This window comes from Acinonyx jubatus, chromosome B2, assembly GCF_027475565.1.
Source record: "Acinonyx jubatus isolate Ajub_Pintada_27869175 chromosome B2, VMU_Ajub_asm_v1.0, whole genome shotgun sequence".
Taxonomy (NCBI): Eukaryota; Metazoa; Chordata; class Mammalia; order Carnivora; family Felidae; genus Acinonyx; species Acinonyx jubatus.
Genome location: NC_069385.1, coordinates 146,082,693 through 146,096,393, shown reverse-complemented (window position 1 = coordinate 146,096,393; position 13,701 = coordinate 146,082,693). Strand labels below are relative to the sequence as shown.

The window sequence follows — 13,701 nt, the reverse complement described above, 5'->3', positions numbered from 1 at the left end:
GCGAGAGGCTTGAGCCCATGACCCCGGGATCATGACCTGGGAGTCAGAGTAAAGCAGGTTTCCCTCAACAACGTGGACGGGCATCACCCAATCCATTGAGGGCTGAGTAGAACAAAGACGGAGGAAGCGTGTTTGCTCTCTCCTTGAGCTGGGATGTCCAGCTGTCCCTTCCCTCAGACGCTGGCTCCCTGGTGCTCAGACCTCGGGGTTTGGAGCACTTTTCCAGGGGCTCCAGCTTGTGGGGGGCAGAGCCTGGGGCTTCTCTGCCTCCACAGTCACATGAACCGGTCCCTCGCAACACATCTTTTTCTAGATGTCTGTATCTACCCTGTTGGGTCTGCTTCTCTGGAGAACCCTGATACAGTTCTTTACATCACCACTACAGATAGGTCACTTCTCTTCACTCTTTCCAACTCCATGGTTATGTAGCCGTAATCTCATGGAAGGGCCAACACAGTTAGAAGCAAAGAGTCCCAGAGAAATGAAGATCCGCTGATGTGCGTATCATTGCGCTCTTTGCGTTCTGCAGTAACAGGGAGCTTTTATGGTTTTATAAGAGATGCAAAGCCTTATTGATGGAACCATGTGGGAGAACCCCAGAATTCTCCAAGCTCTTGTAGGAATTTCTTTGGAAAATAAATAGAACTAAAGCAATTGGGATTTGAGTTAAGACGTGGGAAGGAGGAGGGAATGTGCTTGAGAATCATACAGTGGAGTGACTGTTCCCTTCTGTGAATACTTGATTCCCGAAAAACTATCAATACATCACAAACAAGGAATGCTTTTTGTTGCAGTTTATGTTCTTGGAAATCTGCAGGAAGTTCCTTTTGGCTTCACTTGCTAAGAGAGGTTGCTGTATCTAGGGAACTCAAGTGGAAGTCTGCAGCCAAGTTTGGGATGGCTGGGTAGGAGGGCTGGGAGGCCGAAGGAGGCTCTGCCCTGTCCGTGGCCACGCTGGAGCCCAGCAGCCAAGGCGGACCTGTGGCCAAACCCAGTTAAATTTGATGGTACCTGTTACCGCAGCACAGATCTCACAGACTGCGGGGAGGCTGGGAGCTGGGGTGTCTCAGTGAGAGGGGTGGGAGGGATTTATAGGATTTCAGTTTGTGGTGGGGGTTTGGAAGAGGGTCAAAGAGGGAAGGGGTGCTCTGGATGAATGCCGCTGGAAACCGGGGGACTGGTGGCAGGACTGAATATTCTGATGTTTATTAGGACACGGAGGAACAGAGTGGGCTGAAATTGTAATGGGTAAAGAAGCGGTTAGCTGAGACGGGGACGTGTGGTCGCTCTTGTGGTTTGCCTGTGGTGTTGCATTTGTGTCTGCATGCCGAACATGACTACACAGGGGACTTGTCTCACTCCATCACAATCCCGGAGTGGTCTTGTCCGTTCTGGGAAGCAGCTGTCATACCTGATTTTGCTTTCTCAGAGCCCACATTCTCCTTCAGATCTAAAGGTATTTGGGGTCTTATTTATTTATGTATTATTTAACGTATTTGGGGTTTTATAACCTTTAGAATCCCTTCCAATGTTACATATGTATGTATTTTGAGAGAGAGAGAGAGCGAGCAGAGGAGAGGCAGACAGAGAGGGAGACAGAATCCCAAGCAGGCTCTGTGCACAGAGCCCAAGGCAGGGCGCAAACTCACGAACCACAAGACCATGACCTGAGCCGAAATCAACAGCCCGACATTTAACCTTAACCGACCGAGCCACCCAGGCACCCCCCTCCCTCCCAATTAAAAAAAAGTTTCTTGGGGCGCCTGGGTGGCGCAGTCAGTTAAGCGTCCGACTTCAGCCAGGTCACGATCTCGCGGTCCGTGAGTTCGAGCCCCGTGTCAGGCTCTGGGCTGATGGCTCACAGCCTGGAGCCTGTTTCCGATTCTGTGTCTCCCTCTCTCTCTCTGCCCCTCCCCCGTTCATGCTCTGTCTCTCTCTGTCCCCCCCCCAAAAAAAAAAGTTTCTTTATCTATTTAAGTAACTGCTACACCGAAGGTGGGGCTCAAACTCACAACCCCAAGAACAAGAGTCACCTGCTGCTCTAGCTGAGCTCCCCAGGGACCCTGAATCCCTTCCAATTTTGAAAAGCCTAGAATCATAGTTCTAGACTCTAGACGGGGATGACTTTTGACTAGAAGTCATCTTAAAAGGTTATGGAATTCAAGCATGTCTAAGGTTTAAATGCCCACAAGGCACAAACACCCTGCTGAGCTGCCTCATCTGGTGAAATATACAGGAATCAACCTCAGCCTTCCCCTCTGGGTGCCTCCCACGCCATTTCACTTCCAAAATAATATTCCCCAAATGAGAAGTCTCAGGCATGTGATGACCACGGAGCAGAGAATCAGTTTTAGACGTAAGGGAGGAAAAAAAAAAAGGCCCTAGACATTTTAATGATGAAAACTAGAATAGGCCACCCAAAATACACTATTTTGTCACAGAAATTATTTTGAGCTGAAGGCAATTCTAGAAGGGGCCAACAAAGATTTCAGTAGAATTTTAGTCCTGAACACTGTGGGGAAAATGCATTTTCTTCAGAATTATCCATTATGTGCATTTAAATTCTGCCAGGAAAAAAAAACAAACAAACTATTTTGTTTTAAACTACTTTTTGTATTTAGTAGCTTTTTGTATAAATTAAACAAAAGGTTTTTGAGTCAGGGAAGAAAAAAAAAAAAGGCAGCCAACACAGGAAAAGTTCTTTACTTTCCCCCTGTTTTGCCTAAAGGCAAGATATAAATTATTTTACTGGAGACTGACATTTACCAGCCCAGAGAGGAACCAGGAGAATCTCCAAACCAACCATCCTCCATTACTTTCCTCCCTTATTAGTACCTTCCCAGCTTGTTGGCCTTGGGGCCTAAAATTGTTTTCCTTTGTCCTATCACCTCTGCAAATGTACTCTCCTTTATTGAAGATGGAAAATAAGTTGGAATTTTGTTACCATCGTGAGTTTGTTTTCATTTAGGTTTCCCTTGTGATGTGCACTGTGTGAGTGAACTGTTTTTCTCTTGTTAGTGTTTTCGTTAAGAGTCCTAGCCAAAAACCTAAGATGGGAAGAGGTAAAGTTTTGCCTCCCCTACAATGATATAGAGAGAAAGGGCAGGTATCACTCTGGCAATGTTGATGATCTTAATTAAATAAGTTACCTAGGAAATAGTGCAAGGACACTCACACCCTCCTCCGTCCCGCTGAAAGCAGGTAGCAAATCTCCCATATGGAAAATACCCTCCCTAACAAGTAAACAAGTAAAAAGACAGCCACATCACCAGGGACCGGGACTTGAGAAAGCCAAGAAAGAGGAACCGGCGGGACTGTTCTGGACCCCAGGGTTCTCCAGCTCTCCGCAAAAACAGAAATTGACACGACGCCAAGAAAAGGTTCAGGCAGCGTTTATTGGGGGCCTATGCTCCAGACCAGAGAGACGGCGGCGGAACAAACGTCCCAGCCGGCTCCCGGAACAAAGGCCGGCAAAGCCTGCAAGGGGGCTGAAGCCGCGAAGGAGGGACAGCTCAGCAGGTGGAGGTGGAGACAAAGGAGGTTGGGGCGCAGGCGCAGTGGACAGAACATGCTTCCGCAGCACGTGTCTTATTAGCATGTTAAGTATCCACCCAAGGCCGGGATTATTGGTATTCTAACGACGAAAAAAGTAGGTGAGGGTCCGTGCTGGGGTCCATCTTGGCACAGGCTTGGTTTAGTTTGGTTTCTTCATTTGAGTTCTTTCTGGAAAACATCCTGCCCCCGCATCCCTATGAGATATAAAGCTCAAAAGCATGTAGCTCTCAGCCTTTTCTCCTAAGGTGACAAAAGCATAGAGCAAAGTGCATTGTGGTTAGGGCGAGGGGGGGGGGGGAGGTCCCAGACACAGCCCCTGGTCTACCTCACCCCTCCCCACCTCCACCGGAGAGATTTTACCCTCCTTATTCCTAAGGAGGAGGGGCCGAAGGTCTCATCTTCTGAAACTGCTTCTTGCTGAGCGGGGCGTCGTCCCTGTCCTACCAGAAGGAGTAAAACTCTCCCGCTGACTGCTCTAACGACCTGTAAGGACCTTGTTCCTCTTGGGGCTGGATAGGTGGGGCCCTTGTGCCACTATCTGTTTGACAAGAAACTGCCGTCCTCTAGAAGACTCAAACTTAACCAAAAGATTAAGGAGGCAGGGTCTGAATAGTAACAGAAGAATTTTTTGCCACAAGAGGGCCCAGGAAAGAACGGAATCAGGCAATGTTAGGCATATAACCTCTGAGTCCTATATAGTTTGGGCATTGGGGCTCTTGAACCCATGCAACGATCTGGCTTGTCTGTAAATCTCCTGGGTATTTAGTTCGACCTCCCCAGAGGCGTTGATGTACGTACAGCACGTGTCGTTGACTACCGCACAGACACCCCCTTGTGTGGCCAGAAGATAATCTACAGCTAACCTATTGTCAAGGGAATCTAGGGACTCCTGGAGGCCCTCTGAGGTGTCGCCAGCGCTTGAGGCCAGGTTTTCGATGACCTGGGTAAGGCTTTTTAAGGTCGTCTCATGATAGGCAATCCCCTCCCGGGGGGCAGCCGGTCCCGTGGCTTCTCCAGCTGCCGCCAAGATAAGCCCGAGTGCTCTCTTACGTCTGCCTTGAGAGGTGACGTTATATATAGTGGCGCCTAATCCTTCTGGGCCCAGTCGTCCCACAGTGCATTGTCCCCGGAAGTGGACATTATCTAAACACGCGTAGGCCACTGCCCGAAGAGGCCAGGAGAAGGAGGAATCGGGGCTCCCTTCATAGGGCAGTTTATTTTGTGGCGGCCCACAGAGGAACAGATATCCAGGGGGGGCACAGGCCTGGCGGGCTGAAGAGGAATTAAACCAGCTTCGTAAAAGGGGACCCCACTTAGGTGTGCTCTTGCACCTGGGGGACAGGGGCCCTCCGTCCATCGGCCCCCCACCTAGCTCTGCGTCCTCCTCTATTCCCTCGTGGCTATCGAAGGCAGATGGGGTCTGATAGGTGAGCCTCCAGGAAGGGGTTGCTGTTCCTTTCCAGTGAGTACAGGAGAAGTTAGGTTGGTCGCCCGGGGGAAGCAGAGAGGAGTCCACACACCAGTGAGTCTGGTTGGGGACACACGAAGAGCTTGCAATGGAAAAGGACATGGGATAGATGGAGGGCGAGCTGCCCGCACTGGTAAGGCAGGTGTTGGTCTCGCAGGGGCAACAGGGCCGCCCCTGTTCTCTACAGAGAAGAGGGCGCTTAACCTGGAGCCCAGTTTGGTTCCAAGTGTCTGTAAGGGTCACACACGTCATATCCTCGCGGTCCTTGAGTTCCGCCACCAGGAGTGGTGTGCTCCTAATGGGTCTGGAAGTCAAAGTGAGAGGCACATCCTCGTTTGTAGGCTCGAACTGGAGCTTAGAAACCCCATCCCGTGGGCCGGGATGGCAGATCCAACAGTTAGAGAGATTATTTCCCGAGGCCACGATGCTGGAGAAGTTGACAATTGAATTTTCTCCCCACGTTTCCCTCCCTTTGTTATTTCCTTCCCAACTCATCCCCAGGAGAAGGGCCAAGAGAAGGGCCCACATTATGCAACCCACCATTGGTTCTGGTCTTCTAGACCCAGCAGGGGCAGAACAGGTGTTTGCCAGAGTGGAGTGCCCCGAAATGTACCCACAGAGAAGAAAAAGGAAAACAGAGGCAACAAAAAGAAACGTCAGCAAACCAATCCACCAAGATAGAATCACTTATCTGACTCTGAGGCTCGCTTCTTGAACCAAGTATCTGGGGTCTCCCACAGGCTCACGTGAGGAAGATGGTTCCAGGCCTCCCAGGCGTTTCTGAGGAGGTCCAGGAGAAAAAGATTTTAGCCTGGAAAGATGTCCCCAGCTAGGGATTCCTTGCAGCTTAACTGCCCCTGGAGTGACTAAAAATCACCTTGCCACTTGGGGAGCAACTGATTTTTTTCTGGGGAGCCCTCCTTACAACTTGGAAGGAAGGCCTGACCCCCTGGATTAATTTGCAGAGGGGAGGGCTCTTCTAAATCACCTCTAGGGGTGCCGGCAGCCTATGATTAGCAGAAGCCCAACTGGCTCTTAGCACTCAGCCCAAACAAAGTAATCAAAGGCCGCAAGTTCTGGCTTATCTTCCCGCGTGGTGGAATACGGGCTGGAAGGAGGGTCTCCCATGTCATTTCACTGGAAGAAGGGTCGCTCCTGTCATTTCAAATGCGCTGAGTCTTAGGGGCGGTGGGAATCCTGAGTGGTGTGAGAGGAAGCAATTTGACCCAAGGCTCTTCAGTTTCTTGACAGAGTTTTGCTCGCATCTTTTTAAGGGTCTGATTCATCTTTTCTACCTTCCCTGAGGAATGGGGGTGCCAGGGAGCATGTCATTTATAACTTATTCCCAGGGCTGCTGAAAGGCTCTGGGTGACATTAGCCATAAAAGAAGGCCCGTTACCACTTTGGAGAGACTTGGGAATTCCCTTTTAGGAGGGATTTATAGACCTCGGTCGCCTTCCCAGACCCGGGTGGGAAGGCTTATACCCATTCGGTAAAAATATCAACAAACACGAGGTAATGTCTGTAGCCTGCTTGTGATGGCATCTGGGTAGAATCCACTTGCCAATCTTCCCCAGGAAATGCCCCCGGTCTTGGACCGGCATGAGAAGTGGGGATAGACCAGACGGCTCTGTGGTTTATTTTGGGTGCAGAAGTCACAGGCAAGGGTAACTTGGTTTTATTGTCTAAGTCCCTGACCTAGAAAGACCTTTTGCACCAAGTCCCATTGGACATCTCTGCCATAATGGGTGGCATGCATCATGTCAATGTTTGAGCTTTTCTTGTCGGGCTTCCGGAATGAGAATTTTGTCCTCTCTCATAAGCTACCAGCACTTTATTCTGTATATCCCTGTCTCTCTGTGTCCTCCCATGACAGCAGGGAGCATTGAGGGTGGCCGGGGAACTCAGAGGGGCCAACTATCAAGGTGGTAATTTGATCTGGTTTTTGTGCTCCAGGGACTGTGAACAGCTGATCGGTCAGCCTTACTGTTCTTTTCTTTGCTTACAGAGGTCCCATCTTTCTGACAACTTTTACAATGGACCACAGCCACCTAAACGAGAAGCTGTGCTGCCCCTACAAGAGTGAAGACTGGGTGCTTACGTTGTATTGGTGAATTCTTGCTGCTGACATTTTCCTGTCTTCCTGGACGACCGCAAGGGCATGTAGTACATGGAACCCATATTGTGAATCAGTGTAGAGATTTCATCTTTTTCCTTCCCCCAACTGCAAGGTCCTAATTAGGGCTATCAGTTCAACATTTTGGGTGGATGAAGTGTTGAGGTGAGCTCTAGCCTCAATGACCCTACTTAGGTTCACGATCACGTACCCTGCCTTCCAGATGCCTCTCTCCACAAGTGTCCTGTCCATAAATGACACCATATCCAGATTGTCAAGGGGTTTGTCTTGAAGGTCAGGTCTGCTAGAAGTCTGTTCTACTGTCTCCATACTGATGCTGGAGACCCTTAACCTCCAGGGTGAAGCAGGGTGCAGTCCAGTGGACCTTTAAAATATCTGGGGAATCTGGCAAGAGGGCCTGATACTTAGTTAGCCTTCCTCCAGTCAGCCAGTGGTGCCCTCTAGTTTCTAACATGGTCTGAACCTGACAGGGAGTTAGGCTGACCCGGGGTAAGCTTACTGGCCTCGTTAAGAGAGATGTGGCCATCACTGCTGGGCCGTCCCTGTGCAACTGGGTCTAGTTATTTTGAAAAGTAGTCTCTGATCAGGGTCCAGCTTTTGAGTTAGGACCCCCAAAGCCTGCCTCTCATGGGTAGATGAGGTAAAATGTTTATCCAAATAGGGGAACTCCAGTGCAGGGGCTCCATCCAGCTCCATTTTCAAGGCTTTAAAAGCCCCTCAACACAGTCTATTGTAGGGGTTCCCTTTCTTCCCCCTTCAAGGCCTCATATAGGGGCTTTGCATCAGGGCCGTAACTGGGGAACCAGATACAAGAGAACTCTCTTGTGTCAAGAAAGCCACGGAGTTGCTTTCTAGTTGGCAGTGTGGGCAGGCGCTGCTGGTCCTCTTGGGATCCGTGGCCAGGACATGGGTGCCTGGAGATAGGATGAAGCCCAGATATTGGCCCTGTTGTTGTGATATGTGAGCCTTTGATGGGGGAGACCCTATATCCTCTGTTAGCTAGAAAAACATAAGGTTTTTGCAGTATTACAGTCCGAGGACTGCTTAGTCAAACTGGCTATTAACAAATCACCATGTTGTAAGAGGATCCCATCTCTCAATTTTAATTCTTGTAACTCTTTTGCCACTATATTTCCAAATAGATTGGTGGGGGGTGTCTCTAAGGCCCCAGGGAAGCACCACCCAGGTGTGCTGGGTAGTGTCTTGAGTATCAGGGGTTTTCCATTCGAAGGCGAGTAAATAGTGACTCTCCTCATAAAGGGATGTGCAGAAAAAGGCACCCTTCAGGTCCAGGATGGTAAAAAATTTAGCATCGCCTGGACCCTGGGTAAGCGAAGTATACAGGTTGGGTACTACCAGGTGTATGAGAACAGCTTTATTTATGGCCCTCAAATCCTGTACAAAGCAATATTCTCCACTGGGCTTCCTCACTGGGAGGACTGGGGTATTACATGGGGATTGACAAGGCTTGATCCATCCATACTTGAGAAATTTTGAAATTATCAGCTGGATTCCTCCTAAAGATTTACTTTTTATGGGGAACTATTTTTTTCTAGACACCCTGCACTAGGTTTTACCTTTCCCTGAATGGGGGAGACTTTTTTTTTGTTTTTTGTTTTTTTTTTGCCTCCCCTGGGACATGAGTCTACTTGGTTGTTTGTCCTCAGGAGTATCTGCGGCTCAAGCCTGGGACCAGCCAGTAGTGCCCACGGATGAAATCCCAGTTTCTGGTCTATCTCCATTTTAATATCACCCTTTTCAAGGTAAAGAGTGGCCCCAGAATGGTTTCGTAGATCTCTCCCCAGCGGCAGGGCAGAGCATTCCGGGACCTACAGACAGGAATGCGTAGAACAGTTGATCTGGCTTCACAGGCGAGGGGGAAGGTAAACGGTCTCACCTTTGGCCACATCTCTCCCAGTTACCACATGTCACACTTGGGGAAGGGCCCACAGGTTGGGTCAGGACAGAGCAGGCGGCTCCAGTATCTACACGGAATTTAGTTTTCCTATCTGCCACGTCAAGGGTGACCGAGGTTCCGCTAGTACAATGGTAAGGGGTCAGGTGGGTGCTGGGGCGGGCAGCTCCTGGGGCCTCTTTGTGGTTGCACGGCCCCTCTTCCGAGAGACTGGCCGGGGGTGGGAGTCCGTGTGTGCCCTTCGCTCTCTGGGGCGGGCAGGCTCAGGTGCCCCCGCCTTCCTGCCTGCATTACGCACACTTGTTCCGATGGTTCTGGCTACGGCCTTCTGGGCCTCCTGGGGTCACCCTGAGCAGGGCAGCCAGAACCTGTGCCTGTTCTGCTACCCTTGTCTTTACTGGCCTCCTCTGCGCTGTCTCAGTTATTAAAAACCTTGAAGGCCTCCTCCACCAAAGGTGACAGCAGGGACTGAGAACCTGCCTCTGACGTCAGTAGCTTCCCCCTAAGATCAGAGGCAAGCTGGATGGTAAAGCACACAGTCAGTAAAGACCTCCCCGCGGCGACTCTGGGTCTCCATTTGGGCATCTGCGGAAGGCGTCCATCAGTGGTTTAGAAAGACAGCTGGATTCTCATCCTTTTTGCCGAGTTATTTCCCTCCCTTTGTCATAATTAGCTGGTTTGGCTAGGCACTTCGTCATCCCTTCAGACAGACAGGTAATAAAGCGCCTCTGCACCCTGGGGGTTGTGCCCTCCTGATCCTACTGTGGGTCCCAAGCAGGGACAGCATTTCATCCGGCCCCAAGCACTCCGTCCCCTGGATTGGCAGACCCTAAGACCCCAGGCTGTCAGCATAATCCCCAGCCTTCCTAAGGATCTGTCTTCCTCATCTAGGGTGCAACAGTAAGGCCTGGGATGACATCTCGTCAGGTGTTTGTTTGTTTGTTTTGGAAAAATGACCCAACTTTTCTTTACACAGAACCAGGTCTGTAAGCATGACATGAAACTCTGGTAATCCCTTCCTTGGGTATGTCCTTTCCCTAAGGGGAAACAGATCCAGTTGGGGCCTATGGTGGGTGGGTGGGCACTGTGGGTGCTAGTGGGACTTACTCCAGAGGAGGGAGGAGGATGCAGGGGCAGGGAAGCTCCTTATGAATAAGGAGGTGGGGAGACCTTGGAGGAAGGAGGGGAAGTTGTTGGGGTCAAAGTCGCAGGGGTAGAGGGGGTTTGGGATGGGACTCCTGCAAAGGAGTACTAGGTCCCACTTGACTAGAACAGGGGATTGTCTAAAATGTCTGGTTTTGGGGTGCCTGAGTGGCTCAGCGGGTTAAGCGTCCGACTCTTGACTTCGACTCAGGACATGATCTCATGGTTCGTGAGTTCGAGGCCCACACTGGGCTCTCTGCTGACTTTGCAGAGCCTGCTTAGGATTCTGTCTTCCTCACACTCTGCCCCTCCCCTGCTTGCTGTCTCTCTCAAATAAATAAATATAAATTTAAATAGATAAGTAAATAAATAAAATGTCTGGTTTCAACCCAGCAGTGAGAGGGGTGCCGGTGGTAACGATCTGAGGCCACAGAGACTCTGCAAGAATTCCTTAATTTGGGGTCTTGGTGTCTCTCCCTACTTCTGAGATCTTTTGCAAAACAAATCCAACTGCAAGATAGTATTAAAATTTAAATTTGAGCATACAAATTTAATGGTCCATTTTGGAGCCACTGTTCCTGGTTCTTGTTTGCCTAAGATATTGGGGCCAAACAGTGCCATGCAAAAAAAAAAAAAAATTTTTTTTTTTCCTTTTCTTCAAACCATCCAATTTAAACTGATCCCAATTATTTATTTTTAATGTTTACTTATTTTTGAGAGAGAGAAAGAGTGCAAGCGGAGGAGGGGCAGAGAGAGAGGGAGACACAGAATCTGAAGCAGGCTCCAGGCTCCGAGCTGCCAGCACAGAGCCCGACGCGGGGCTCTAACTCACAGACTGCGAGATCATGGCCTGAGCTGAAGTCGGACGCTCAACCGACTGAGCCACCCAGGTGCCCCTGATCCCAATTATTTAAAAAAATCCTAGAAGGGAGTCCTTTGTCCCATTTAAGGTGTTGCACATGTTGGGAAGTTGGATGGGCCTGGTGACTTATAAAAAAAGAAAAAAAGTGAAAGCTGACTAGCAGAGAGAGTCACACTGTGTGATTCTGTGTGAAGCCTGGGTGATTCTGGGTGAATGGACCTCTCCTTGTCCCAGTTGGCCCATCGGTAGAAGCAGGCCAGTACGACCAGAGAAGCTTGAGTTCTTAAACCAGGCGGCTCCCCGGTACACAAAAAGATTAACCCTGAGGCCCCCCGAATCCGGACCAAGGTCTGGATTTCTTCAACCTGACACTGGAACGAAGTCTGACTCACCAGGAATTCTCCTTCCCTCTTAATAAGATAAGGTACCAGATGATTCACAAGACAAACAAAAAGGAGAAAGACAAGATGGTCAGGGTCAAGCCAAGACCGACTTAAGTAAGAAGTTAACACACAAAGACAACACAGAGTGAGTTCTCAGGGCCACAGCCCCATTCCGAGAGACAACAGGTAAAGAACACAGATCTGACCCCAAAGAAAATCACAAGAAAGTCTGGAAGTAATTCCGGCTTTCAAACACACCCAGGAAACTGAGACCAGCCACAAGGAAAGCCAGCGGAGAGGTTACCCAGGCCGGGCTCAACCCACCAGAGGCCCTCCAGTGAGCCTGCAGGGGACCACCACTGGGGATTAGAGTCAGGGGACAGGGGATACTCAGGCTGAACCCACAAGAGAGCTCCCAGTGACCCTGCAGGGGACCAACGCCGGGGAGGTCAGAGTCGGGGGACCGGGGACACCCGGCCCCGGAACGCTGGCCCAGACCAACCTTGCTCCGTCCGAGAAATGCAGACTACAGTGACAGTGACAGAAGGAGACCCGCAGCCGCATGCGCGGCCTGAGACGAGGGGCAGAGTCCCGGCGGCGGGAGGCACGACTTACCGCCGCGGGGACGCGGGACTCCAGCTCCGAGCCGCTGGTGAGTCGCACGGCAGGGGGGACTCCCTCCGCGGTCCGCAGGCTCCGGGTCCTCGGGCCGTCACCGGGGCTCCCTCTCTGGGTCCCTGCGTGGTCGCCAAAGGACGATCCCGACCCCGCGGCTCTTTGGCTCTCGGCGCAAACAGAAATCGACATGAGGCCGAGAGAGGCGTTTCCCGGGGCTTATCCTCCGGCACCAGCGCGGCGCCAGGCGCAGAAGTCCCCGCCGGCCCCCGGCACCGGCCCGCCGTTGGCAAAGCGGCTGAGGCGGGAAGGACGGAACGCCCGGGCTTGCGGGGCGGGGAGAAGCTGGCGCGCAGGCGCACTGGGCAGCACGCGCCGCCACCTGCCCCGCCTGTCTCATTAGCATGTTAGGTCTCCACCCCTGGCTGTATTTGCGTATTATAATGAGGAGAGAGCTGGTGCTGGGCCGGCGCCGGGGTCCACCTGCGCGCGGGCCGGTGTAGTCCGGTTTCCGGTGCTGAGTTCTTTCTGGCAAACATTCTGCTTCCGCATTCCTGTGAGGTCTCCGGCCCTAGAACGTGTAGCTCAGCCCGCTCTTCTAGGGGGATAAGCCCAGAGCAACAGCGAGCTCCGTGGTTAGGGCCGGGCGGGGGGAGGGGACCCAACACAGCCACTGTTCCATCTCGGACTAGTTTAGCCGGTGAAGTTAGGAAGGGCCTCCTAGAGGAAGGGAGGGATTTTCAGAGACGGGAGGACGAGCCAAGAACCAGCTTGTTTGGGGGCCGCCTGCCCAGGGCCCCCGCATTACTTGATGAGGGAGCCAAAGGCAAGCTGACACCCCGCAACACCTCACCACCCACCCTCCCCACCCCCACCCCCACCCCCACCCCCCAACCGCCAGGTGGGATCTCTGTGACGTTCCTCAGGCACTGGGGCTGCCCAAGAACAAAGGAAAGGGGAATGCAAATGGTTAACCGGTAGAGATCACAGTCGTGCAGAACGTGAGTCTACATCAGTTTACAAACTGTCTTGGTAAGGCAATCTTATCAAGAGTCTAATCTTCAGAAACCTATATTATCAGTTTCCCAGAGCCCCAACATGACCTTCCCCTCCCTAGCGATGTGGGGAATAAAGGCAAGAAGGAAATGGTAAATAACATTGAATTTCTGTGTAACCTGCGGCCCACTGACAAGTACTTGAGGCAAATACAGAGTATGACGTTTCTCCAGGAACCCCCTCCCCTCTTAATGTTAACGCCTTACTAGAGGGACAACAACCTTAGCTTGACCTTGGCCGGGGCTCCTGTATCTTAAGCGCCCCCTGTAGTATTTGAAAGTCCTTCTGGGGCTCCCTGCCTTTTACCTTGACCTCCCCCAAGTCCCTAGTATATGACCAGTCACTCCTCACGACCCCAGTGCCGCTCTTCCTGCCCACGGGTCCCGTCCCCGTGCCTTAATAAAATCACCTTTTTGCACCAAAGACGTGTCAAGAATTCTTTCTTAGCCATCAGCTCCAGACCGCCACCACTCCAAGACCCCATTAGTAGTAGTAATAATAATAATAATAATAATAATAATAATAATATAATGTTTTTGCTCTCAATCTCTCAAAGTTTTCAAGATG

The 13,701-nt window shown here is 51.1% G+C and overlaps 1 protein-coding gene across 1 annotated transcript; it reads right to left on the bottom strand.

Annotated features, from left to right (window-relative positions):
• Window positions 1-3,376: 3,376 nt before the first annotated feature.
• LOC113593851 (endogenous retrovirus group V member 2 Env polyprotein-like) lies at window positions 3,377-12,510 on the bottom strand. The gene is made up of 2 exons (XM_027040094.2): window positions 12,079-12,510; window positions 3,377-5,803 (listed from the first exon to the last, which is right to left on the bottom strand). The coding sequence occupies exon 2, from the start codon at window positions 5,564-5,566 to the stop codon at window positions 4,247-4,249; it is 1,320 nt and encodes a 439-aa protein (XP_026895895.2). The 5' UTR covers window positions 5,567-5,803; window positions 12,079-12,510; the 3' UTR covers window positions 3,377-4,246.
• Between the last annotated feature and the right edge of the window lie 1,191 nt (window positions 12,511-13,701).